Genomic DNA, 25,070 nt, shown 5'->3' with positions numbered 1-25,070 from the left:
CTGAAAAATGGGGCAAGTCTCTAACTCCCTAAAGCTCAAAGCAGAAACCAAAAAGTTGAGAGGCATCTGAATGATCCAAGAGCAAGCAGAGGAGGAAACCTGACAACAATGGGAAGGGCGTACATCCAGACAGTCTGCTGAGAAGATGTCCTTAGGCATGGCCACTTACTCAGGAGAGGTGGAAACACCTGAATGATGAGGCAGATGAGATACTAGACAGAGTAGTGGTAAGACAAGTCCAGGCGAAGTTCAGTATTTCTTCTCCTGCCATTAGTACACTTCCAGGAAATTCCTATCCTGTCATGGTGGGAAAACATTGTTGTTTCTTGAAAGTACTCCAGTGATTCAGCTGATGCAAATGTGCTCGTATTTTTTTTTTTTTTTTTAATTATAAAAAAAAAAAGAATTGTGCACCTTTCCAGGCAGACATCAGTTGTCGGACCACAAAAAGGCAGTGCCACTTTCAGGGGTCTCAGTGTAGCTGAGGTGCTGGCCTGGGATTGGCATCTATCCCAGAGGGCCTGGGGGAGACCAGAGCACCTTGCAGGCTGCAGGTGGAGGCTGGGCAGGGGTTCCCAGGGCATCTCTACTGGCACCAGGTGTCTGTGTCCCTGTAGCTGAAGACATTTGTGTCCTACGTCCATTCCCAGTTCTGGAAAACACCTTCCTTTCAAAAAAAAAAGAAATCCCCTCCAAAGACACTGTCGTGATTTAACCCAGCAGGCAGCTAAACACCACACAGGTGTTGGCTCACTCCTCACCCTCCCCAGCAGGATGGGGGAGAGAATAGAGGGGAAAAAAAAAAAAAAAAGTAAAATTAATGGCTTGAGATAAAGACAGTTTAATAAGACAGAAAAGGAAGAGAAAATCATCATAATAATAACAAGAATAATAGTAATGATAAAAGAATATACAAAAAAAGTGATGCATAATGCAATTGTTCACCACCCACTGACTGATGCTCGTCCAGTTCCTGAGCAATGGTTCCCTCCCTGGCCAGCTCCCCCCAGTTTATATACTGAGCATGATGTCATATGGTATGGAATATCCCCTTGACCAGTTTGGGTCAGCTGTCCTGGCTGTGTCCCCTCCCAGCTTCTCGCTGGCAGAGCACGAGAAGCTAAAAAGTCCTTGACTGGTGTAAGCATTACTCAGCAACAACTAAAACATCACTGTGTTCTCAACATTATTCTCATGCTAAATCCAAAACACAGCACTATACCAGATACCAGGAAAAAAAACCCAATAAAATTAACTCTATGCCAGCCAAATCAAGGACAGTATCCACCCCATATTCTATACCATATACCTCATGCCCAGGTCCCACACTTTCCAATACATTCCAATGAATCACCACCACTTTTCCTCTCTTTTGATATAAACACACAGAGATCAGTCCCTTGGTCTATGGGCCATCCCTCTAAAGTGTCTGCTGAGTTCCTTTGGTCCATGACTTTGGGCTCGACCTGGCATAACAGTCCTTCAGGGCAGGAGAGATGGTGAGTGGTGTTGGATTGTTGCATGCTGAAGCCAGCTCTGGTTCCATTATCGCTGCTGGGTTAAACCACAACAGACTGAAGAAAAGCTGAGAAATGTGTTGACATCTTTCTTTGCTTTGGATCTTTCTCTTCAGTTCTTCTTGCTTCCATTTTCATTGGCATTAACTGACATCTGACAGGCCTACAGGCATTAAAACAAGATCCTTTTGTGTCTTGCACAGAGCCCCATGTCCCCAGAAACTTCCCTGCCCCATGTCCCCAGAACCTTCCCTGCCCAGGACTCCTCAGTCTTTGCACAGAGCGAGTCACACTGAGGTGTCGACCTCTCTTCACTGCTCTAGATGTTGGGTTAGATGGTCACTTACAGCGCGGGAGGATTCATGTCCCATAAACATCTGCTCTGCTCCAGTTAGAAACAGGGCCCAGCTTCATAGGTTCGTAAGAGAACTGAGGTTGAAGGGACCTCAGGAAGGCTGCAGCCCACCCTCTCAGAAGCAGGATCAGACCCAAGCCGTTCAAGGCTTGATTCAGTCCGAGTTTGAAAACCCGCAAGGACAGAGACTGCAGAACCTCTCTGGGTAACCTGTTCCAGCACTTGGCTGAGCTCATGGGGAAAAAAGGTTTCCTTATGTCCTGGCTGAACCTCTTCTCTTTCACCTTCCTCCCATTGTCTTTTGTCTTCCCACCATGCACCATGGTGAAGACCCCGGCTCTGTATTCTCCATATCCTCCTTGTAGGGACTGGCAGGCCAGGATGAGCTCCCCCTCAGCCTTCCCTTCTCAAGGCTGGACAAGCCCAGCTCCCTCAGCCTCTCCTCACCGGCAAAGTGCTCCAGTCCCTGGCTGTCCTCAGGGACCTTTGCTAAAACCACTCCAGCTTGCCAGTATTGTTCCTGAATTGAGGATCTGAAATTTGGATGGAATATTCCAGAGAATCCCTTCCCTCCATCTCCTGGCCATGCTCCTGATCACACAGCCCAGGATGCTGGTGGCCTCCCTTGCTGCCAGGGCACACGACCGCCTCCTGTCCAGCTCGCTGACCACCAGGACCTTTCCCACAGGGCTGCTCCCAGCCAGGCAGCCCCCAGTCTGTGCCATTGCCAGGGTGAGTCCCCTGCAGGGGCAGAAACTGGCATTTGTCCTTGTGGGATTTCATGAGGTTCCTGCCAATACGTGCTCTCCTCCTTGAACCCCTTCATTGAGCACAGAGACCTGGGAGTAAAGACTCAGGCAAAGAAGGCCTTGAGTCCCTCAGCCCCATTGGTGTCTCCTGTTCATTAGATCACTGTTGTTGTTCAGCAGCAGCCCTGCATTTGCCTTGTTTTGCCTTGGTCTCTAACACAGCAATGGACGCTCTTCTATTTGCTCTTGACTTTTCTTGCAGCCCCCAACTCCAGGAGGTCACCCCCTGGCACCTGCTTCATGGCCCCTGTCAGTGCCTTGTTGGCACTGGGGAGCAAAGGGTGTATTCGGTGTGAGGAACAGTTTCTCTTGCATGATCTCCATGACGTCCCTTTGTGCCCAGTCCCCCTTCTGTTCCTCCTATTTCAGACAGCCTCCCCCAGGTCCTGGAACATAATCAGCCCTATCTGCACACCATGTGGGGTTTTGCAGACATCCCTGCTCCGGGGTCTGCCAGGGTCTGGACAAGGAGAGAGGTCGAGCAGGGCTGGCCATTCCCCCAGCGCAGGCCCTGAGCCCAGCAGGAGGAGGCAAAAATGGCCGTGCAGCAAAACTCAGCCATAAACCTGTGGAGATTGGAGAGTGCTGCAAGTGGACAAATAGGGAGGCTCACTCCAGTAACTGAAAGCTCCCTCCAGTCCCATTCCCTAACACATTGCCCTGAGCCCTACTGCCCTCAGCCCATGGAGAAACCAAGCACAGCAGAACAGACTCACGGGGGCAATGGTTTATCCTGTTCCTGACCTCAGCTTTGGAAGAAGAGCCCAACCTCCAGACACCAGCACTGAGGAAATCCCCTTTTATTACAGAGGTGTGACATGGGAGGCCAGCTCTACCATCGGGCCAGGCACATGTGCTTTAGGTCAGCCAGACTGGGTTCATGCCTCTGGAGAAGTGGACTGCATGCAGACATTCCTGGACAAAAAGAATTCTCACAGATAAAATGCCCAAAGCACAGGAGGTTCCTCAGATACATTGGAAATCACTTGTGAGGAGACATGGGCAGCTTATTGCTGCTGAAAGACTATGGATTGAATGAGCTTCTTCAGTGCGCCTTTGAGCTCCTGGTTCCTCATGCTGTAGATGAGGGGGTTCACTGCTAGAGGTACCATAGAATACAAAACAGCCACCACCAGATCCAAGGATGGGGAGGAGATGGAGGGGGGCTTCAGGTAGGCAAACATGCCACTGCTGATAAACAGGGAGACCACAGCCAGGTGAGGGAGGCACGTGGAAAAGGCTTTGTGCCTTCCTTGCTCGGAGGGGATCCTCAGCACGGCCCTGAAGATCTGCACATAGGACAGCACGATGAAAACAAAACACCCTAAGTTCACTAAGATACTAACCACAAGAAGCCCAATCTCCCTGAGGTAGGAGTGTGTGCAGGAGAGCTTGAGGATGTGGGGGATTTCACAGAAGAACTGGTCCACAGCATTGCCCTTGCAGAGGGGTAGTGAAAATGTATTGGCAGTGTGCAGGAGAGAACTGAGAAATGCACTGCCCCAGGCAGCTGCTGCCATGTGGACACAAGCTCTGCTGCCCAGGAGGGTCCCGTAGTGCAGGGGTTTGCAGATGGCAATGTAGCGGTCATAGGCCATGATAATGAGAAGGTAACACTCTGCTACTACCAAGAAGGCAAAGAGAAAGAGCTGGTAAGCACATCTCATGTAGGAGATGTTCCTGGTGTCCCAGAGGGAATTGGCCATGGCTTTGGGGACAGTGGTGGAGATGGATGCCAGGTCGAGCAGGGCGAGGTTGAGGAGGAAGAAGTACATGGGGGTGTGGAGGTGGTGGTCACAGGCGATGGCAGTGATGATGAGGCTGTTGCCCAGGAGGGCAGCCAGGTAGATGCCCAGGAAGAGCCAGAAGTGCAAGAGCTGCAGCTCCCGTGTGTCTGTGAATGCCAGGAGGAGGAACTCGGTGATGGAGCTGGTGTTGGACATCTGCTGCCTCTGTGCACGGGGTCCTGTTCCTACAGGAAGAGTCAATGAAGCGTTAGGGGAGACTTCTCTGAGCAAAATCTAAGCCTTTCTCATACACTTTCACCCTGCTCTACCACAGCCTCCACCCCGCCTACTCATTTTCCAGGAGACCTTCCTTCAGCTCTGTGGCTGCAGCTCTGGCTGAGCATAGTGTGGGGAGCAAGGCCTCTGCCCGCTGGCTGCTGAGGAGTCAGCCCTGCTCTGCAGCAGTGAGATCATGGGAACGGTGGGGCAGGGGCCAGTCCTGGTGTTCAACTTTGTCAGATGAGACTGCTCCTAACGCAGAAGGGCCTGTCAGCATCTGCACTCCCAGTGCTAAGGAATGGGGATAGTGGGTGGCAGTTTGAGAGTGTTTGGGGTTTTTTAATACTCCCCCCATCTCACCTGAGGAGTTTTCTTGGATGCCAGAAACCCTCAGCATTTCTGCTTCACTCAGGGAGAGCAGAGGGAGTCCTGCGAGGCAAAAGGATTGCCTGGGGCTTAGTGGAGACTGAGGGGAGCTGCTCTGTCCCTCTGACTTGTTCCCTCCAAGCTGCCTTGGGCTTGTTCTTGAGATGGGGGTGATCTCACTCTTGTGTTACCCTGAAAAAAAACCAGACACTGCTGTGAGCAGAGGGATCCAGTGCAGACCACTAAATATCTCACCTTTTCTCAAGGTCTCAGCACCCCACTTCCACCCAAGGACACACAGGGCTCATTTGACAAACCCAAAAGAACGTTCTCTGTCATAGCATCTCTGCACTTCTCCATGGGGATTTCAGATAACACAAAGGTACTATAGGACAGGATTGCAGCCTGGAGGGAAGTTGGGAAGGAAACCTCAGGGAGATAGCCAAGTGTCCTAATGACACCATCTGATCAAGGGAAAACCAGCTTATTCTCCAGTCCCACACACTGCATTGCACACAGCCACAAAGGTTAGAGGAAAGCTGGGACACTTGTTCCCATGGACACAAATGCATGAAAGGACCCACAAAATCAGTGTGTGACTCTGCAGATGAAACTCCACCGCCCCAGGGATACTGGCAGCAAGAATGACATAACAATCATAAAGACAAGTGGAGAAACAAGGAAAAATATACATTGAGGATGTGGCTGAGAGAGGCCAGGGCAGAGGCATTGGGGCACTCAGACAGCGTTCCCCTTCCCCAGCTGTGCAAGCCACCTCCCAGACACCACCATTGCCCGACAGCTGCTCTCAGCCCCTGCGCTCTGCAGAGGGAACTGGGCCCGTGGCTGCAGAGCTGCACCACGGCTCTGCTGGAGCTCTGGCTGCAGAGGAGGTGGTTCACGCCTTGGAGCCCCCAGCCCTGAGGGTAGAGGCTTTGGTGGGTGGGAGAGGAGGCAAGGGGACTTGCTCAGAGGCAGGGGTCTGCACTGGAAGGGATCAAATGGAGTTTTCTGCGTTCTGCCTCCTACATACTTCTGGTTTTTGTTTCCTCTCATTCCCAGATCATATCCTTGCTGCCTAAAGATTCTCACCCTGGGAAGTGTTTCCCTGTCCCATGTCTTTTCCCTGTCAGTGCTCACAGACCTCATCCCAGTCTCTGTGCACTCACCCTGGCCCTCCAGAAACCTGCCTGTTTGCAGGGCACTGGCTGGGTGCATGTTCCTGTTTTCAGGTGGAAAAGGGCAGGTGAGAAGAACCCTGATGGGTCCAGCAGAGGTGATGTTGGTGCTGTCCATAGGCAGAGCAGTGGCTGAAGGCATGTTACGTGGCTTCTGACAGACCTACTGATCACTCAGTATTGCAGTTCAGGAGTCTCAGTGACTTATTAAAACTTCAGAGGTCCTTTTCCATTGATCTTTTTCTCTCCCCTTCCCTACCCCCCTGGAATAGGAAACTCAAAAGACAGACTCAGGAAATCTCCTTATCGTTCTACTAATCCCTGCCTTGATCTTCTCCTTGAGACATCCCCTTGGAAATATTCTGGGGTTGATCTGGGCCTGTGAGCAGCCCTGACCCATGCAGCATCCTCTCAACAGCAGAAGGACCCTGCCTTGCTGGGGGTCACTCTTTCCACCCACAGCTTCTCCCTGCAGCACTGTGGTGAATTCCTCTGACAGGCTGAGTGCTGACCCTGGCAGGCAGAGTCCCTGCCCCAGCACACAGCCCCCTGGGCTGCAGGGACCCTTCTCGGAAGGACAGCCCTGGGCACCCCTGGCTGCACACCCACCTTCACACCCCTGCAGCCATCCCTGGGAGAAGGCAGCCATCCTGCTCTTTCCCTCTGATGGTGCAGCAGGGAGTCCCTGCTCTGGAGCACATCCTCTGCCTCTACACCAGAGAATCTCCGAGAGTGGTACTTACAAATCTTGCAGCCTGTGCGACATGCCAGCTTTAGGAGATCCCTCCAGGATCTGCAGACGCAATGCCCTGCAGCCACAGACTTTCTGTCTGTGAAGATTTCTCTCCTGGTGAGCTCTCAGCGTCTTCCCACTCCCAAATGCCTTTAACCTCTCTCTGCCTTGCTCCTCTCCCCTCGGTGCCTGCAGGCAGTGTCCTCAGCCCCGCTGCGCTTTGCAGAGGAGCTGCTCCTGGGCAGAGCTGTCTCTCTGCAGGGCTGCCCACTTGCCAGCAGCTCCCTCCATCCCAGGAGCCCAGCCCAGCTCAGCAGCAGAGGCCCAGCCCAAGGCAGCACTTTCTCTGCCCCTCTGGGCTCCCTCCACGTGTCCCTGGGGCTGCAGGGGAACCTGCTGTGAAACTGGCTGAAGGCATCACTGATGTTCCCTCTCTCAGCTGAGGGGAGACAAGTATTCCTAGCACTGTCATTTCTCCTATGAGGAAAAGATTTGGGCATGAGAATCACCTTTCCTTGTCCCATCATTAGACAGGACACCTAGACAGTGACAGAAAAATTTACACTTTCTGAAAGAAGGGATTCACAGAGTCAATTGAGGCATCTCAATCAGGATCTGTAGTGCTGGTGGTGGAAAGGGACTCAGCTCCCTCCCATGCCTGCCACAAACCCAGAGGAGGTGGGATTCCTCTTGCCTCATTTCAGCTGTGCAGAACACAAGCACCTGCATGTGAGTGGCCTGTCTCAGCTCCCATGCTCATCATTGGAGAGGGATGCGAGGAGTGAGATGCAAATGTCTGGTGACATTTGAGGTGCCAGGGGTGGTCCAAGACATGGGCAGGGAACTGTAAACTGAAATGGAGCAGCTCATACAGACAGGGCAGGATCCGGGGGCATCCTCTTGGAGGCTGTTGAGAATTTCCTTTGGCCTTCTGAAAGGAGAGCTGATGCCCAAAAGAAGGGCAGTTGAACTTATTACGTTCAGGGCAGCTTACAGAGTTATTCATCTGAACAATTGGAGGGATGCGCCATAGGGAGAGCTCAGTCTCCCTCTTCTCCTTCCGCTGTATTTACCAGGTCTCCGCTAACTACATTGCCAGTTGTCTCAGGTACAGCCCCACATTGCCTAACAGGATTTAGGGCAGCAACGCAATTTAATGTTCAAATCCAGGCCCCCAGAGCTACAGGAGATGCCAGGGCTTGCAGGAACAGCAGAGGACCTCCAGGAAAGCAATTCCCATTCAGGGCGGGTGTGTGACAGACAGCCCAGATGGCATTGCAGGGAGTGTGATTTGCTGCCTGTGTGCCATTGACTGATGCCGTCAGTCAGAGGTATCAGCCATCAGATGCCATCAGAGAGGCAAGGTCTGCTCCTCCTCTACCCAGCAGCTGCAGGCATTGTGTGAACACAAAGCACATCGCACCCATGATGGTACAGCCAAGGAACAGACCGCTCATTTTCACAATGTGCCCGGATACACCTTGTCTTCAAGGACAGCATCCTTCAAGCACAGCAATGATCCTCACAAAAACTCAGTTGAACCTGGAAAGAGAATGCAACGGGAACCAAGATGAGCTGTTGCTACATCAGCAACGCTTAAAGAAGAAACAGAGAGAATGGGGGACCACTGCTGAATTTAGTAAGAGTAGGTGTAGATAGATCTATGTCCTCCTTGCCTGAGTTTCCACCAGCAAGGTCTCCCAGGCCTTTGAGCTTTGAGGCAGGACTCTGGAAAGGAACAGCCACTGGTAGATGGGGATCAAGCCAGGGGTTGCTTTGGCAAACCACACCCTTACCAGTCCATGGGACTGGAGAGGTTGTACCCAAGGGTGCTGGTCAGCAAGGTCAGCTCATGTGGATGACTGAGCACAGCCACCCCCAGCAGTGGGCATTCCCCATCTGCCAGCCTGAGGCATGCACACAAGATGGAAATGTCTGTATCATCCCTGCTTGGCACAGGAGGGACCTTCCTTCCTGCTTTATTCCCAGGACAATCCTCCTCCTCCTCCTCTTTCACCTGCAGACATTCACTGCTTTCCATTTTGGGGCTCACACATGGTTGTAAGGATTTGCTAACACCATCAGCCATCAGCCTGTTTCTCCCTGAAATCCCCCTGACCCCCTGTCCTAGACCTACACATGGCCAATCACTGCTGCTCAGGGCCACTCACTCTTCAGAAGAGGCCTTGAGCTTCCTGGATCTTCCTGGTGAATATTACAATCCTCCTAGCTCCCGCCAGAGCTCATGGTGAGCTTTCTTGGCAATAACTGGGCCTTTATGACCATCACTTAGGAAATTGTTGTCTTGTTATGACCTTCTGGGCGGAAAGTGTAGTCACAGAAAAGCACCAAATCTATTAAAATGGATGCCGAGTGAATTTCCAGTAAGCTCCCCCCATGGCTGTGGCTTCCTGGCAAGGAATCTGGCCTGAGAAGGGGATCCAGCCTCTGCCACTCTCTGGAGAGGGAAACCAACAGTGTCCATGCCAGTAGGGGACACAGAGGGTGACTTTTGCAAGACCACCCTTCATCTGAACCCCTTCAAACCTGTGGACTGGGGATCGTGCTGTCTATTGCAAATACTGGTCCCATTGGCATTGCCCAGAGGGGCTACCACAGATGCACATTGCTCCCCTGCAGATATTGATATTTAGGCAGATTAATGCTTTTGTCATTGTTGTTGTAGATACTGATCTTCTTAGGGAAATCACACAAACACTTGAAGGAGAATTGGGGGATTACCACCTCAGTGGCTCTCCAGTGAACTGGTTCCTGTTTGCCATTGTCTCACTGCCATTGTGCAGGGTGTGGGGTAAAAGGCGCTGGGCCGAGGGGGAGAATCACTTTTTCTGGCTCTGCTCCTGCTCATACAGCCCAGCATGCTGTTGGCCGCCTTTGCTGCTGGCTCCTGTCTTGCCTGATGAAACTCAGGGAGCAGCAGAGCCATTTCCAGAGACCTGCTGCCCAGCCACGCAGCTCCTGGCCTCCGTCACTGCAGCCTATAGTTCCTCTGCTCAGCCCTCGGGTCTTTTGAGAAGCTGTATGCTACATTTGCTTTTGGCTTTCTCCAGTCCTGATGACCTTCCAAAATGTATCAGAGTAGCCCTGCTATGACATCGGCCTGGTCTCTCAACAGCCTTGGATTCATCCCATCTGCTCCAATGGACTACTAAGGGTTGAGGTTACCCACGTAACTCCTGACTTGGTCTCTATCCACGGCTGGGTTTCTGGCGTTCTGCCTCTTAGGCACATGAAAGTGAGATACCTTGCTGGCGAAGATAAAGGCCAAGAGTGCCTCACACCTATCTACACCTACTCTTCGCAAATTCAGCAGTGGCCACACATGAGCTTTATTTCTTCTTTCACTGTTCCTGAAGTAGTACCAGCTCATCGTTGTGCCCTTGAACTCCCTTGCAAGTGTCAGCGCTATGGGAGCTCTGGTTTTTCTCAAACCAACCGTATTTCTGAATTCCTCCTTTGTTTTCATCCTAGCATCCACCTCTTGGATGCTTCCTTTTTTGCTATGGAGCTTCCCCATGAGTTTCCTGTTTCCCCAAGCTTCTCTCCTGATAGCTCTGCTTGTTTTCCTGACTATTGGTATGCACGGGCTGGTACGTGAAAGACACTGTCCTTGAAGACCAGCTGTACTGAGCTCTGCTGCCCTTCTGTGCTGCTGACATGGACTCCCCCACTAGAAATCACAAGACTAGGCCAAAGTCTGCTCCTCTGTGCACTCTTCTCTTCTCCTTCCCCTGGGGAGGTGAGACCCCACTATTTCATGGTCGTGACAGCCACGGCTGACATTGGCTTTCATATCCATGTCCAGCTCTTCCTTCTACAGAGTAACAGATGCATCTTGGACCACTTCCTGAACCCCAAATGTCACCAGGTGTTTGTGTCTGAACTGCTCACTCCTGGTCTCCATCTCCATTAGCACCATGGGAGCTGAGACAAGGAGCTCACATGCAGGTGCCCATTTTGTGCCCACCTGAACTGAGGCAAGAGGAATCCCAGCTTCTGTGGGTCTCTGGTCTGCATGGGAGTGAGCTGAGAGCCTTTCCAGCCCCAGGACTACAGACCCAGGATGAGATGCCTCAGCTGACTCTGCTGAACCCCCTCCCTCAGCAGAGGTAAAGGAAATCCCTCCCTGTGACTGTCTGGGTGTCCTGTCTAATGCTGAGACAAGGAAAAGTGATTATAGGACCTAAACCTGACTCTGGAAAGAGAAATGACAGTGCTGGGAATAAATCTCTTTCCCCAGCTGAGGGAGGGAACATCAGAGATGATTTCAGCCTGTTTCACAGCAGGTTCCCCTGGAGCCCAGAGGGGCAGAGAAAGTGGTGCCTTGGGCTGGGCCTCTGCTGCTGAGCTGGGCTGGGCTCCTGGCATGGAGGCAGCTCATGGCAAGTGGGCAGCCCTGCAGAGAGACAGCTCTGCCCAGGGGCAGCTCCTCTGCAAAGCACAGCAGGGCTGAGGGCACTGCCTGCAGGCACCGAGGGGAGAGGAGTGAGGCAGAGAGAGTTTAAAAAAAAACCTGGAGTGGGAGGATACTGAGAGCTCACTGGGGGAGAGATCATCACAGCCCCCTACATGGTAAGTCTCTGGCTACAAGACAATGCTGCTGCTTTTTGCTGAGTGCTTTCCTTAAGCTGGCAAAACCCCGCAGCTTATGGTATCTGTAAATACAACTCTCAGGGTTTCTCTAGCGCACAGGAGGAGGACATGCTCCAGGGCGGGGACTCCCTGCTGCACCATCAGAGGGACAGGGCATGACAGCTGCCTTCTCCCAGGGATGGCTGCAGGGCTGTGAAGGTGGGTGTGCAGCCAGGGGTGCCCAGGGCAGTCCTTGCGAGCAGGGTCCCTGCACCCCTGGGAGCTGTGTGCTGGGGCAGGGACTCGGCCGCCTGCCAGGGTCAGCACTCAGCCTGACCGGGGAGCTCCCCACTGAGCTGAGGGGAGAAGCTGTGGGTGGAAGGAGTGACCCCCAGCAAGGCAGGGTCCTTCTGCTGTTAAGAGGGTGCTGTGTGGGTCAGGGCTGCTCAGAGCTTCAGCTCACTTCCAGAATATTTCCAAGAGGAGGTTTCAAGGAGAAGAGCAAGACAAGAATTACTCTAAAGATAAGGAACTTTCCTGAGTCTGCGTTTTAATTTCCTGCTCTTGGGGAATGGCAGGGGACAAATGATATAGGAGTTCTTAATTTTGACAAGTCACTGAGACTGCTGAACTGTAAATTTGAGTGATCAGTAGGTCTTCCAGGAGTCTCCTGATGTCTTTTCAGTCACTCCTCTGCCTATGGACAGCACCAGCATCACCTCTGCTGGACACATTGGGGTTAGGGACCTGTCGTTTCTTTCACCTGCAAACAGGAACATGCACCCAGCCAGTGCCCTGCAAACAGGCAGGTTTCTGTCGGGCCAAGGTGAGTGCACAGAGGTTGGCATGGGGTCTGTGATTGCTGACAGGGAAAAGACATGGCACAGGGAAACACCTCCCAGCAGGAAAATCTCCAGGCAGCAGGGATATGATCTGGGAATGAGAGGAAACTAAAATCAAAAATGTTGTGGGAGGAAGAATTTAGAAAATTCTGTAAGATCCCCTCCAATGCAGACCCCTTCCTCTGAGCAAGGCCCCTTGCCTCCTCTCCCACCCACCAAAGCCTCTGCCCTCAGGGCTGGGGGCTCCAAGGCGTGAACCACCTCCTCTGCAGCCAGAGCTCCAGCAGAGCCGTGGTGCAGCTCTGCAGCCACGGGCCCAGTTCCCTCTGCAGAGCACAGGGGCTGAGAGCAGCTGCGCGGCAATGGTGGTGTCTGGGAGGTGGCATGCACAGCTGGGGAAGGGGAACGCTGTCTGAGTGCCCCAATGCCTCTGCCCTGGCCTCTCTCAGCCACACCCTCCCTGTGTTTTTCTTTGTGTTTCAACTTGTCTGTGTTATTGTTCTTTCATTCTTGCTGCCAGGCTCTCTGGGGAGGTGGAGTTTCAGCTGCAGAGTCACACACTGATTTTGTGGGTCCTTTCATGCATTTGTGTCCATGGGAATACATGTCCCAACTTTCATCCAACCTCTGAGGCTGTGGGCAATGCAATCTGTGGGGCTGGGGTATGAGCTGAATCTCCCTCACTCAAGTGCCATCATTAGGACACTTGGCTATTGCCTTGAGGATTCCTTCCAAGCTGTGAGCTTCCCTCCGGGATGCAAACCTGTCCCCTAGAACCCTTTTGTTACCTGAAAGCCCTGTGCAGAAGTGTAGAGATGCTGCAATGGAGGAAATGTTTATGCCTTGGTGAAATGAGCCCTGTGTGTCCCTGGCTAGAAGTGGGGTGGTGAGATGTTGAGAAAGGGCGAGATATTTAATGGTCTGAGGTAGATCCCTCTGTTCTCAGCAGTGCTTGGTGGCTTTTCAGGGTAATATGGGATTGTGATCACCCTCCACCTCTGAAAGGGGCAAACCCAGGGCAGCTGGGAGCCAGACGGAGGGACAAACCAGCTCCCCTTATTCTGCACCAAGCCACAGGCACTCCTCTTGCCTCGCAGGACTCCCTGTGTTCTCCCTGAGTGCAGCACAAATGCTGAGGCTTTCTGACATCCAAGAACACTCCCCAGGGTGCGAGGGGAGGAGGAGCTGTCAAAAACCCAAACCTCTCAACCTGCCTTCTGCCACCTCAGTTCCTTAGCACTGGGAGTGCAGATGCTGACAGCCCCTTCTGCACTAGGAGCAGTTTCATGAGAGAAGGTCGAACACCAGGACTGGCCCCTGCCCCTACTCTTCCCATCAACCCACTGCTGCAGAGCAGGGCTGACCTCTCAGCAGCCAGCGGGCAGAGCCCCTGCTCCTCATGGCACATTCAGCCAGCACCAACCAGGGCTCCAGCCACAGAGCTGAAGGAAGGTCTCCTTGAAAAGGAAAAGGGTGTCTGCATGTAGCAGGGTGAGGGAGTATGAGAAATGGCTTTGATTTTGCTCAGAGAAGTCTTCCCTAACTTGACACTGTCTTTTCCTCCTATTACAGTGCCCATGCCCATAGACAGCAAATGTTCAACAGCAGCTCCATCACCCACTTCCTCCTCCTGGCATTCACAGACAGGCGGGAGCTGCAGCTCTTGCACTTCTGGCTCTTCCTGGCCATCTACCTGGCTGCCCTCCTGGGGAACAGCCTCATCATCACTGCCATAGCCTGTGACCACCGCCTCCACACCCCCATGTACTTCTTCCTCCTCAACCTTTCTGTACTTGACCTGGGATTCATCTCCACCACTGTCCCCAAAGCCATGGCCAATTCCCTCTGGGACACCAGGGCCATCTTCTACATGGGATGTGCTGTCCAAGTCTTTCTGTTTGTATTTTTTATTTCAGCAGAGTATTGGCTTCTCACCATCATGGCCTATGACCGCTATGTTGCCATCTGCAAACCCCTGCACTACGGGACCCTCCTGGGCAGCAGAGCTTGTGTCCACATGGCAGCAGCTGCCTGGGGCACTGGGTTCCTCTATGCTCTCCTTCACACTGCCAATACATTTTCCCTCCCCCTCTGCCAAGGCAATAGTGTGGACCAGTTCTTCTGTGAAATCCCCCACATCCTCAAGCTCTCCTGCTCCCACTCCTATCTCAGGGAAGCTGGGCTTCTTGTGGGTAGTGGTTTTCTTTTTTTGGGATGTTTTGTTTTCATCGTGCTGTCCTATGTGCAGATCTTCAGGGCTGTGCTGAGGATCCCTTTTGAGCAGGGACGTCACAAAGCCTTTTCCATGTGCCTCCCTCACCTGGCTGTGGTCACCCTGTTTATCAGCACTGCCATGTTTGCCTACCTGAAGCCCCCCACCATCTCCTCCCCATCCCTGGTTCTGGTGGTGGCAGTTCTGTACTCAGTGGTGCCTCCAGCAGTGAACCCCCTCATCTACAGCATGAGGAACCAGGACCTCAAGTGTGCAGTGTGGAAACTGATAACTAGATGGTTTTCTGAAGCAATAAAGTGCTTCTGCATAGCAGTTATATTGTAGCATGTTACAGGCCCAGCCTTTCTTCTGTGTTTTTTGTTGTTGGCGGTGGCTTTTTTGTTGTGATAATGTTGTCATCCTCTTTCTAATTCACTGTCTGCTTTGCTTTTCTGACCGAGGAGTTGTGTAAATGAGGAGCCTTGCTCCCTGTGTTTTTAAAGAAAATAAAGGACCCTGCAGCAACAGTTTTTTTCCTTACATCCTTCTTCCAAGGGCTTTTTTTGGAGCTGCAAGGACAGTTCCTGTGTGCATGGGTGGAGGGGAAAAGAGTCCCAGCATGGCAGCACTGCCAGGGAGCACCAGCGCTTGGTCTTCCAGAGCTGTTCTCTTGCCACTTCCACACTCTCTTCCTGATCCCTTGCGTTGGTGTCAGCCCTGAGTGCTGTGACAGCTTGGTCACAGTTGTGCTGCGTGGTCGTCCTGTGACCGCAGGCAGGGACAGGCAATGGGCACTTCTGTGACAGAGCTGGCCTCCATAACAGCATTTCCATAAAGAAGGGTGACCTCCTCAGGGCAGTGCCTGAAGGCTTAGGTCTTCCTCCAAAGCTTCTCTCAAGAATATGCCCAAGAAAGCAGCCCGCAGATGAAAACACCAACGTACAGCTAAAGAATGTGAGTGTGCAGGGTTGCAGCCCACAGCAGCGTCCTCACACAGCCAGGCCTCCTGAGAGAGACCTGAAGGACCAGCAGAGAAGGGTCTGGTCTGTGCCTGTGTTCGCTGGACACCCCAGGGCAATCATCCTGCACTAGCCCCTCACAACCACCATTCCCAGCACTGGCCTTTCACCCCAGCTGGCAGAGGTTCTTTGTCCTTCCGTGGAAGGTCACCAAAGGAGTAGGTCAGAAGTCCATGTTTGCGTTGTACAGAGGAGATGTAAGCATGCACATCATGTACGTGAGATGAGATGAACCTGAGTGAGCACAAATGCCATCAGCTCTTCCTTGGGGTTCCATGAAGGCCTGTGGGACACACAGTGCCTTGAGGTTCGCTTCACGTTGGGAGTAACATCCCCTGGGAAACCACCTGAATGCAGCACTGGGATGTGCTTCCTTGAGCCGAGGTCCCTGTGTCCATTCCTCATGCCGAGGGGCATCTCAGATGAATGCAGAGCAGGGCGATACACCGCAGGGCTGAGGTGCCTCCCAGCCTCTGGCAGTGGCAGCAGGAGGCCAGAGAGTCCCTATGACTCCTTCAGTGCCCTCCCTCTGTGTGTAAGAGGGAAAGACTGTGTCTCTGAACACTCCTGGGTGCATAAGGAGTCCATGAGGCCAGCTTAGATGTGGACGCCCAACAGAACCCTGCCCTTTCTGTGTGTGACTCCAGGAACAAACCCCACTGGACCAGCGAGATTCATCTCAGCTGCCTGGGACAGGCTCCTTGCAAGGGCTCCTGTCTGCTAAGTCACCCTTGCCCACGATTCTGGATTGTGCTCTCAAAAGTGCCACAGCCATCAGAGAGGTTCTGGGGTCCCTGGAAAAGGCAGACGCCAATCCCATCTTCAAGAAGGGTAGGAACAAGATTTGGCAGAATTACAGGCTGGTCAGCCTACCTCTGTCCCTGGGAAGGGGATGGGACATGTCCTCCTGCAGCCATTTCCAGGCACTTGAAGGACAAGAAAGGGATTGCTGAACCACAATGGGCAGGGGAAAGAAAGGCGTGTTGTGTACATGCAATTTTGCAAGGCCTTGGTCTCTTGTGGTGTCCTTATAGCCAGATTAGTGCTACCTGGGCTGAAGAAGTGGACATTGGGTGGGAAGCTGGATGGATGATCAAGCCCAAATGTCACCAGCTGTACAAAGTCCTCTGTGCAGCCACCTGCTGATGGCATCCCTCAGTGACCAGCACTTGGGCCAACGCTGTGGAATGTCTTTATTCTCCGCCTGTATGATGTGATGGAGCGCACTTTCAGCTCCTTTCTGGATGATGCAAAGCTGGGCGTAGGCCTTGAACAGCCTCATCTGGTTCACCCTGCCTTGAGCAGAGAGTGAGGAAAGATGATGTTCAGGGCTCTCTTCAGACACGATTTAGTCTATGGCTCACTGAATCTTTCCCTTGGAGAGGTTTTTGAAGACAGAATAGGTGGAGGTCTGTGATGATCGCCCTGGGGCAGCTTGCTCACGGTGTGCAGGGACTACGGCACAGAGCAGGTCCTGCTCTGCTGGCCCTTCAGGTCTCTGTCAGGCCTGGCTGTGTGAGGACACTGCTGCGTGCCCCCACCCTCCACACTCACACAGCTGAGCTGTACACTGGTGTTTTCGTTTCCTGGGAATTTTCCCGCCCAGCCCCTCCCCAGCTCTCCCCACCTCCTCTGCCCTCTCCCCATCCCATCCCAGGAGAGCAGCCCAGTCTGGGCTGGCCCCATGGCAATGCCAGCCACAGGGTGCTGCAGAGCTCTGGGCACAGGAACGGGGTGCTCTTTTTATTTCTCCCCTCCATAGCCATGGTGCCCTGCTCTTCTCCCTGGACACCCCTTCTCCCCAGAGAGCCTTTCCCCACGTGAATGTGTCCATGGTGGCCTGGCCGGCCGTTCCTGCACCCCTGGCCACGTTCCCCACAGGGCCCTGAGCTGGCGGTGCTGCTCTGCAGAGCGAGGGGACTGTGGTGCCCTGGGGCCATGGGGTGGCCCTGCAGTGGCCATGCTGGTCAGGGTGAGAAGCAGACCCAGCCAGGCAGGGATCACTGCTGCTCAGCCCCTTTCCCTCTTCCACTTCCCAACTGGCCTGTGACCAAGGAAGGTGCTCAGTAGGACCCTGACACATTTCCATATGCCTCTGCGTTTGGCTGCTGCACTAAACCTGACATGGGGTGTTTCAGCTAGGGTGTCATGGATCACTCTCCAGTGTCATGTCCCTTGGCCTTCTGCTTGCTAACAGCCCGTCCGGGGACTGCAGAGAAAGAGCGCCCTTGGATGCAGCCCATCCGCTCAGTAGACTCCGAAGGGGTGAGCTTGCTTAAGGAGCCCCTGACTTGATCCTCATTCACTGCTGGTTGTTCTCTTCCTCCTTGAGTCCTGCCTGAGGGCACAAAGACCTGGGAGAACTTGCTGGTGAAGACAGAGGAAAAGAAGACATCATGTACTTCAGACCGAGCTGCATCTACTCTTGCTAAATTCAGCAGTGGCCCACTTCACCTTTCCTTGGTTTTGTCATGGTTAAGGAAGATGTAGCAGCTTACCTTGTTGCCCTCTGACATCCCTTGCAAGCTTGACCTTTTGGGGAGCTTTGACTCGCCTAACACAATCCTTATTTCTCCAGACAAGGTTTCTAAGCTCTTCCTTTGGAGCCTCTCCCTGCTTCCACCTTGTGCATGCTGCCTTTGGCACAGGACCTCAGCCATGAGGTTCCTGTTCAGCTCAGTGGGTTTCCTGAGGTGAAGGGTTGTTTCCCTGCATATGAGGACAGACCCTTCCTGTGCCCGGAGGAAGATGTCCTTAAAGGCCTCTCAGCTTTTGTAGGTTTTTCCCTTTCAGAGCTTCCTCTCCATGGGATCTCGTGCTACCAGAGCTCTGAGCAGGGCAATGTCTGCTTCTCTGAGAGAGAGATCCCAAACCTGAGCTCTGCCTTACATCCCTTGGGAACTATTTCATGGTCACCACAGCCAAGGCTGACACTTCAACATCCCTGACCGGCCCTGGCTCACCCTCTCGGCCAGCTTGGCAGCTGGGAAAAGAAGTTGACCCCGAGATTCTCCAGGACCCCATGGGACTGTTTGCACCCAAGCACTTTGCCCATCCATTGAGTGCAACTGTCGCTGATCTGGGGACTTCCTTGGGCTGCCTACAGAAGACTTTGTCCACTTCCTCACCCTGACTGAGTGGTTCTAACTCCCACCTTCATGTCACCTTCACTGGTTTCTCCTCTGTTCCTCACCCACAAACACTCACGCAACGTGTCTTCTGCCCCACCATACGTTCGATCTGCCCCATCTTCACAGAGGGCATGCCCCGGTCTCATTCTCCCACCTTCACCAATCACCCTCAGTGTCTCCTAAAGAGCCTGTATCTAGCCATGACAGTACCCAACGCTGCACAACCTGTCCCACCACGTCACCGCAGTGGTTGCCTCAGAAGCTCCGTGATGGAATAAGGGGCTCCAGATGCTCCTGCCTGTGTCCCAGGCTGAGGGCATTGGTGCACACTCCGGTTGCAGCAGCTCAGCAAAGGCTTCTCATGGAGAAAACTGGAACCAAGCACCCAGGACCCCGCATATCCAAAGGCTTTGCTTCAGAGCAAAGATGTGCTGGGAAGGATGGCAGGTGGCAATGTAATGATGAAATGAGGTGCTCATGAAGACAACAAACCCTGCAGTCTCTGAGGCAGAGAAACGCAGACTTGGGCCATGATGGCCTTGCAAGAGAGAAGTTTGCTGCCTGAGCTGACTCGGCAGCACCTTGTGCCAATCTCCAGGAACACAAGGTACCGCTGAGAAAGTCCCTAGGTGAGGTAAGCCTGCACTCCAGCCAGCCTGTGGTCATCAGTGGCATGGGGTTTTTTCAGTATCATCAGGTAGGTGGGTAGAGGAGAGGGGAGAAGAGAACTGTCAGGGGTTGAGAGTACAGGGACATGAGTGGAGACCCTGGTGTGATGCGTCTCCCAGTCTTGCAGCACATGTGGGTGTAGACGAGATGGACCTTGCCTCCTTGCTGGGGTGTTGGCATTCAGGTGCTGGCACAAAGGCACCAGACTCCTTTGGGAGGCCCTGCTGTGTCTGCCCAGACCCCCCTCCAGTGGGACATGGCTTTCCTGGAGGTCCTGTGCCATGTTTGCCAGCCACAGGCAGTTTCACTGGGCACCCCAGCCTCCCCTGGCATGGCACTAGAGGCCTTTCTGATGCCATTTAAAACAGAGCCTTGAAACAAGGTAGGTGACTTCACTGCAGAGATGTGCACGTGCCTGAATTTTGCAGTGAGCTGAGCTCTAGGGAGTGCAGTGGATGGTGCTGCAAGACAGATCTGACCCTCCTTCTCGTGCACTCCTCCTCTTGGTCAGCTGAAAGTCCAGCAGCTGCCATGGAAATGTGAGTCTGACAAAAGTTCAGATGCCCTAAACATTGGATATAATCTGAGGTGGCCAAGGGACCCTCCCCACCAGCCCCACAGCTGATGCTCAGGCAGGTGTGGGTGTCCCAGGTCTGTTCCATCAGAGCTTGCAGACACATCCATAAGTCTTGGACCACCCCTGGCACGTCAAATGCCACCAGGACTTTGTGTGAGAGCAGCTGACTGCCACCCCCCATCCCCATGGATCCCTGTGGGTGCTCAGGGCAGGGGCTGGTCTGCAGGCACCTATTTTGTGCTGAAGCAAGAGGAATCCCAGGTGCTGTGGGTCTGTGGGGTGCATGGGGGATATCTGGACCCCACTGCAGTCTCTGGCCTCCTCACCAGAGAGGAGACACCTTATGGGCTCAGCTGAATCTCAGCCCTATGCTGGGGGGAAATGATCTCTGCCTGTCACTGCCGAGGTGTCCTGCCTGGCAATGTGATGGGGAGAGGGCTAAAGGGATGGGAACACTTCCACCTCTCGTAGACCACCACGCCACGTTAGGAAAAATGCCACTTCTAAAATGCATCTCTCCAGCATTGAGAGAGGGACAGGCAGTGATGACATCAGTCTGTCTCAGCCCCCGCTCCGCAGGAGAGACCCTGCTGCCTCTCAGGTGCTGTCAGCCCTTAGAGCCCCAGGGACACGTGGAGGGAGCCCAGAGGGGCAGAGAAAGTGGTGCCTTGGGCTGGGCCTCTGCTGCTGAGCTGGGCTGGGCTCCTGGGATGGAGGGAGCTGATGGCAAGTGGGCAGCACTGCAGAGAGACAGCTCTGCCCAGGAGCAGCTCCTCTGCAAAGCGCAGCAGGGCTGAGGGCACTGCCTGCAGGCACCGAGGAGCGAGGCAGAGAGAGGTTAAAGGCAGTGTGGAGTGGGAGGATGCTGAGAGCTCATTGTGGGAGAAATCTTCACAGCCCTTGACATGGTAAGTCCTTGGAAGCAGGGCAGTGAAGCTGCAGTTGCGGGAGGGATCTCCAAAAGCTGCTACATCCCACAGCCTGTGGGATCTTTAAATATTATTTTCACAGCTTCTCAAGTGCAGAGGAGGAAGACACGTTCCAGAGCAGGTTTTCCCTGCTGCACCATCAGGGGAACAGGGCATGATGGCTGCCTTCCTCCGGGGATGACTGCAAGGATGTTAAGCTGAGTGCACAGCCAGGGATGCCCAGGGCTGTCCTTCAGAGCAGGGTCCCTGTGACCCAGCACTCTGTGTGCCAGGGTCAGTGCTCAGCCTGCCCGGGGAGCTCCCAACGGCGCTGTGGGGAGAATCTGTGGGTGGAAGAAGGGACCCCTGAGAGGGCAGGGTCCTGCTGCTGTTGAGAGAGTGCTGCATGGGTCAGGGCTGCTCACAGCTCCAGTTCCCCCCCAGAATATTTCCTCAGGGATGTTTCAAGGAGAAGGTCCTGGCAGGGGTTGCCATAAAGATAATGAAGATTTCCTGAATTTGTGTTTTCGGTTTCCTACTTGGAGTGGGGGGGTAGTGGAAAAAGAGATAAAGGGAAAAGGAGCTGTCAACTTTGAAGAAGCCACTGAGACTGCTGAGCGAGTGATCAGTAAGTCTGATGGGAGCCTCCTAAAGTGCCCTCAGCCACTCCTCTGCCTATGGAGAGCACCAGCATCACCTCTGCTGGACCATCAGGGTTGTTCTGACCTTCCCTTTTCCACCTGCAAACAGGAACATGCGCCCAGCCAGTGCCCTGCAAACAGGCAGGATTCTGTCGGGCCAAGGTGAGCGCACAGAGGTTGGGAGGGGGACTGTGAGCACTGAGAGGGAAAAGACATGGGGCACGGAAACACCTCCCAGCAGGAAAACCTGCAGGCAGCAGGGATATGCTCTGGGAATGAGAGGAAAGTAAACCCAGAAGTGCTGTGGGAGGGAGAAAACTCTGTGTGATCCCCTCCAGTGCAGACCCCTGCCTCTGAGCAAGCCCCCTTGCCTCCTCTCCCACCCACCAAAGCCTCTGCCCTCAGGGCTGGGGGTTCCAAGGTGTGAACCTCCTCCTCTGCAGCCAGAGCTCCAGCAGAGCCGTGGTGCAGCTCTGCAGCCACGGGCCCAGTTCCCTCTGCAGAGCGCAGGGGCTGAGAGCAGCTGCCCGGCAATGGTGGTGTCCGGGAGGTGGCGTGCACAGCTGGGGAAGGGGAACGCTGTCTGAGTGCCCCAATGCCTCTGCCCTGGCCTCTCTCAGCCACATCCTCCCTGTGTTTTCCCTTGTTCCTCCACTTGTCTGTGTTATTGCTGTTGTTATTCCATTTTTGCTGCCAGGATCCCTGGGGCGGTGGAGTTTCAGCTGCAAAGTCACACACTGATTTTGTGGGTCCTTTCGTGCAGGTGTGTCCCAGCATTCATCTCACCTGTGGGGCTGTGGGCGATGAGGTTGATGGGGCTGGAGAACAAGCTGGTTTTCCCTTACTCAAATGCCATCGTTAGCACACTTGACTGTGTCCTTGAGGTGTCCTTCCAGGCTGCGAGTTGCTGTCCAGAATGTGAACCTGTTCCCTAGCACCCTTTTTTTATCTGAAAGCCCCATGCAGAAGTGTAGAGATGCTACAAAGGAAGAAATGCTGTTGGGGCTGGTGAAATGAGCCCTGTGTGTCCTGGGCTAGAAGTGGGATGCTGAGACCTTGAGAAAGGGTGAGACGTTTAGTGGTCTGCACTGGATCCCTCTGCTCTCAGTAGTGTCTGGTTGTTTTTCAGGGTAGCAAAACAGTGTGATCACCCTCCATCTCATGAAGAACAAGGCCATGGCAGCTCAGAACAACTTGGAGGGACAGACCAGCTCCCCTCACTCTGCACTAAGCCACAGGCTCTCCTCTTCCCTCGCAGGACTCGCGCTGATCTTCCTGAGTACAGCAGAAATGCGGAGGCTTTCTGAAATCCAAGAAAACTCACCAGGTGAGATGGAGGGAGCTCTAAAACCCCCAAACCTTTCAAACTGCCTTCTGCTATCCCCATTCCTTAGTACTGAGAGTGCAGATGTTGACAAAGCCTTCTGCACTAGGAGCAGTTTCATCTTACAAAGTCGAACACCAGAACTGACACTTACCAACACTCTTCCCATGAACCCACTGCTGCAGCGCAGGGGTGACTCCTCAGCAGCCAGTGGGCAGAGGCCCTGCTCCTCATGGCACGCTCAGCCAGCGTGAGGCAGACGCCCTGCTCCCCACACTATGCTCAGCCAGGGCTGCAGCCACTGAGCTGAAGGAAGGTCTCCTTGAACAGGAGTAGGCGGGGCGGGCAGAGTGAAGCAGGGTGATGAATTAGGAAAAAGGCTTTGATTTTGCTCAGAGAAGTCTCCACTAGGTCTTCATTGACTCTTCCTCTAAGAAAAGGACCCCATGAACAGAGGCAGCAGATGTCCAACATCAGCTCCATCACCGAGTTCCTCCTGCTGGTGTTCACAGACACAAGGGACCTTCAGCTCTTCCACTTCTGGCTCTTCCTGGGCATCTACCTGGCTGCCCTCCTGGGCAACGGAGTCATCATCACCACCGTATCCTGCAACCACCACCTCCACACCCCCATGTACTTCTTCCTCCTCAACCTCTCCCTCCTTGACCTAGGCTGCATCTCCACCACTGTCCCCAAAGCCATGGCCAATTCCCTCTGGAACACCAGGGACATCTCCTATGCAGGATGTGCTGTCCAGCTCTTTCTGTTTGCCTTCTTGGTAGTATCAGAGTATTATATTCTCACCATCATGGCCTATGACCGCTATGTTGCCATTTGCAAACCCCTGCACTACGGGACCCTCCTGGGCAGCAGAGCTTGTGTCCACATGGCAGCAGCTGCCTGGGGCAGTGCGTGTCTCTATGCTGTGCTGCACACGGCCAATACATTTTCACTCCCCCTCTGCCAAGGCAATGCTGTGGACCAGTTCTTCTGTGAAATCCCCCAGATCCTCAAGCTCTCCTGCTCACATTCTTACCTCAGGGAGGCTGGGCTTCTTGTGGTTAGTGTCTTTGTGGCCTTTGTGTGCTTTGTTTTCATCGTTCTGTCCTATGTGCAGATCTTCAGGGCCGTGCTCAGGATCCCCTCTGAGGAGGGAAGGCACAAAGCCTTTTCCACATGCCTCCCTCACCTGGCTGTGGTCTCCCTGTTTATCAGCAGTGGCATGTTTGCCTACCTGAAGACCCCCTCCATCTCCTCCCCATCCCTGGACCTGGTGATGGCAGTTCTGTACTCGGTGGTGCCTCCAGCAGTGAACCCCCTCATCTACAGCATGAGGAACCAGGAGCTCAAAGATGCACTGAAGAAGCTCATTCAATCCATAGTCTTTCAGCAGCAATAAGCTGCTCGTGTCTCTTCACAAGTGATTTCCAATGTATCTGGGGAACCTCCTGTGCTTAGGGCATTTTATCTGTGATAATTCTGTTTCTCCAGGAATGTCTGCATGCAGTCCGCTTCTCCAGAGGCACGAACCCAGTCTGTCTTTGCGCGCATGTCTGTCCTGATGGCACAGTGGCCTCCCATGTCACATCTCTGTAATAAAAGGGGATTTCCTCAGTGCTGGTGTCTGTAGGTTGGGCTCTTCTTCCAAAGCTGAGCTCAGGAACAGGCTGAGGAAGTTGTCCCCCACGAGGCCGTGCTGCTGTGCCTGTGTTCTCCATGGGCTGAGGGGAGGAGGGCATGGGGCGATGTGTTTGGGAATGGGACTGGAGGGAGCTTTCACTGGCGCCCTCCCTATTTGTCCACTTGCAGCACTCTCCACTCTCCACAGGTTTATGGGTGAGATTTTCTGCATGGCCATTTTTGCCTCCTCCTGCTGGGCTCAGGGCCTGCACTGGGGTCATGGCCAGCCCTGCTCGACCTTTCTCTCCTTGTCCAGACCCTGACAGACCCCGGAGCAGGGTTGTCTGCAAAATCTTACATGGGATGCGCATAAGGCTGGGTAGGTTCCAGGACCTGGGGGAGGCTGCGTCAAGTAGGAGGAACAGAAGGGGGACAGGGCACAAAGCGATGTCATGGAGATCATGCAAGAGAAGCTGTTCCTCACACCGAATACACCCTTTGCCCCCCAGTGCCAACAGGGCACTGACAGGGGCACGAAGCAGCTGCCAGGGGGTGACAACCTGGAGTTGG

At 53.7% G+C, this 25,070-nt stretch overlaps 2 protein-coding genes across 2 annotated transcripts; one reads left to right on the top strand and one right to left on the bottom strand.

Annotated features, from left to right (window-relative positions):
* Window positions 1–3,688: 3,688 nt before the first annotated feature.
* On the bottom strand, window positions 3,689–4,624 carry LOC309603859 (olfactory receptor 14J1-like; the record flags this gene model as incomplete). Its single annotated transcript, XM_082338751.1, has 1 exon — window positions 3,689–4,624. One exon carries the CDS (start codon window positions 4,622–4,624, stop codon window positions 3,689–3,691), a length of 936 nt encoding a protein of 311 aa, XP_082194877.1.
* A 9,369-nt stretch (window positions 4,625–13,993) lies between these two features.
* LOC309603863 (olfactory receptor 14J1-like) lies at window positions 13,994–24,279 on the top strand (the record flags this gene model as incomplete). The annotated part of the gene is made up of 2 exons (XM_082338753.1): window positions 13,994–14,083; window positions 23,434–24,279. 2 exons carry the CDS (start codon window positions 13,994–13,996, stop codon window positions 24,277–24,279), a joined length of 936 nt encoding a protein of 311 aa, XP_082194879.1.
* Between the last annotated feature and the right edge of the window lie 791 nt (window positions 24,280–25,070).

Source organism: Platalea leucorodia (genome assembly GCF_965183815.1).
Source record: "Platalea leucorodia genome assembly, contig: HAP1_HAP1_SCAFFOLD_223, whole genome shotgun sequence".
NCBI classification, from domain to species: domain Eukaryota; kingdom Metazoa; phylum Chordata; class Aves; order Pelecaniformes; family Threskiornithidae; genus Platalea; species Platalea leucorodia.
Note: the sequence above shows the minus strand (reverse complement) of the source record. Positions and strands in the feature narration are given on the sequence as shown.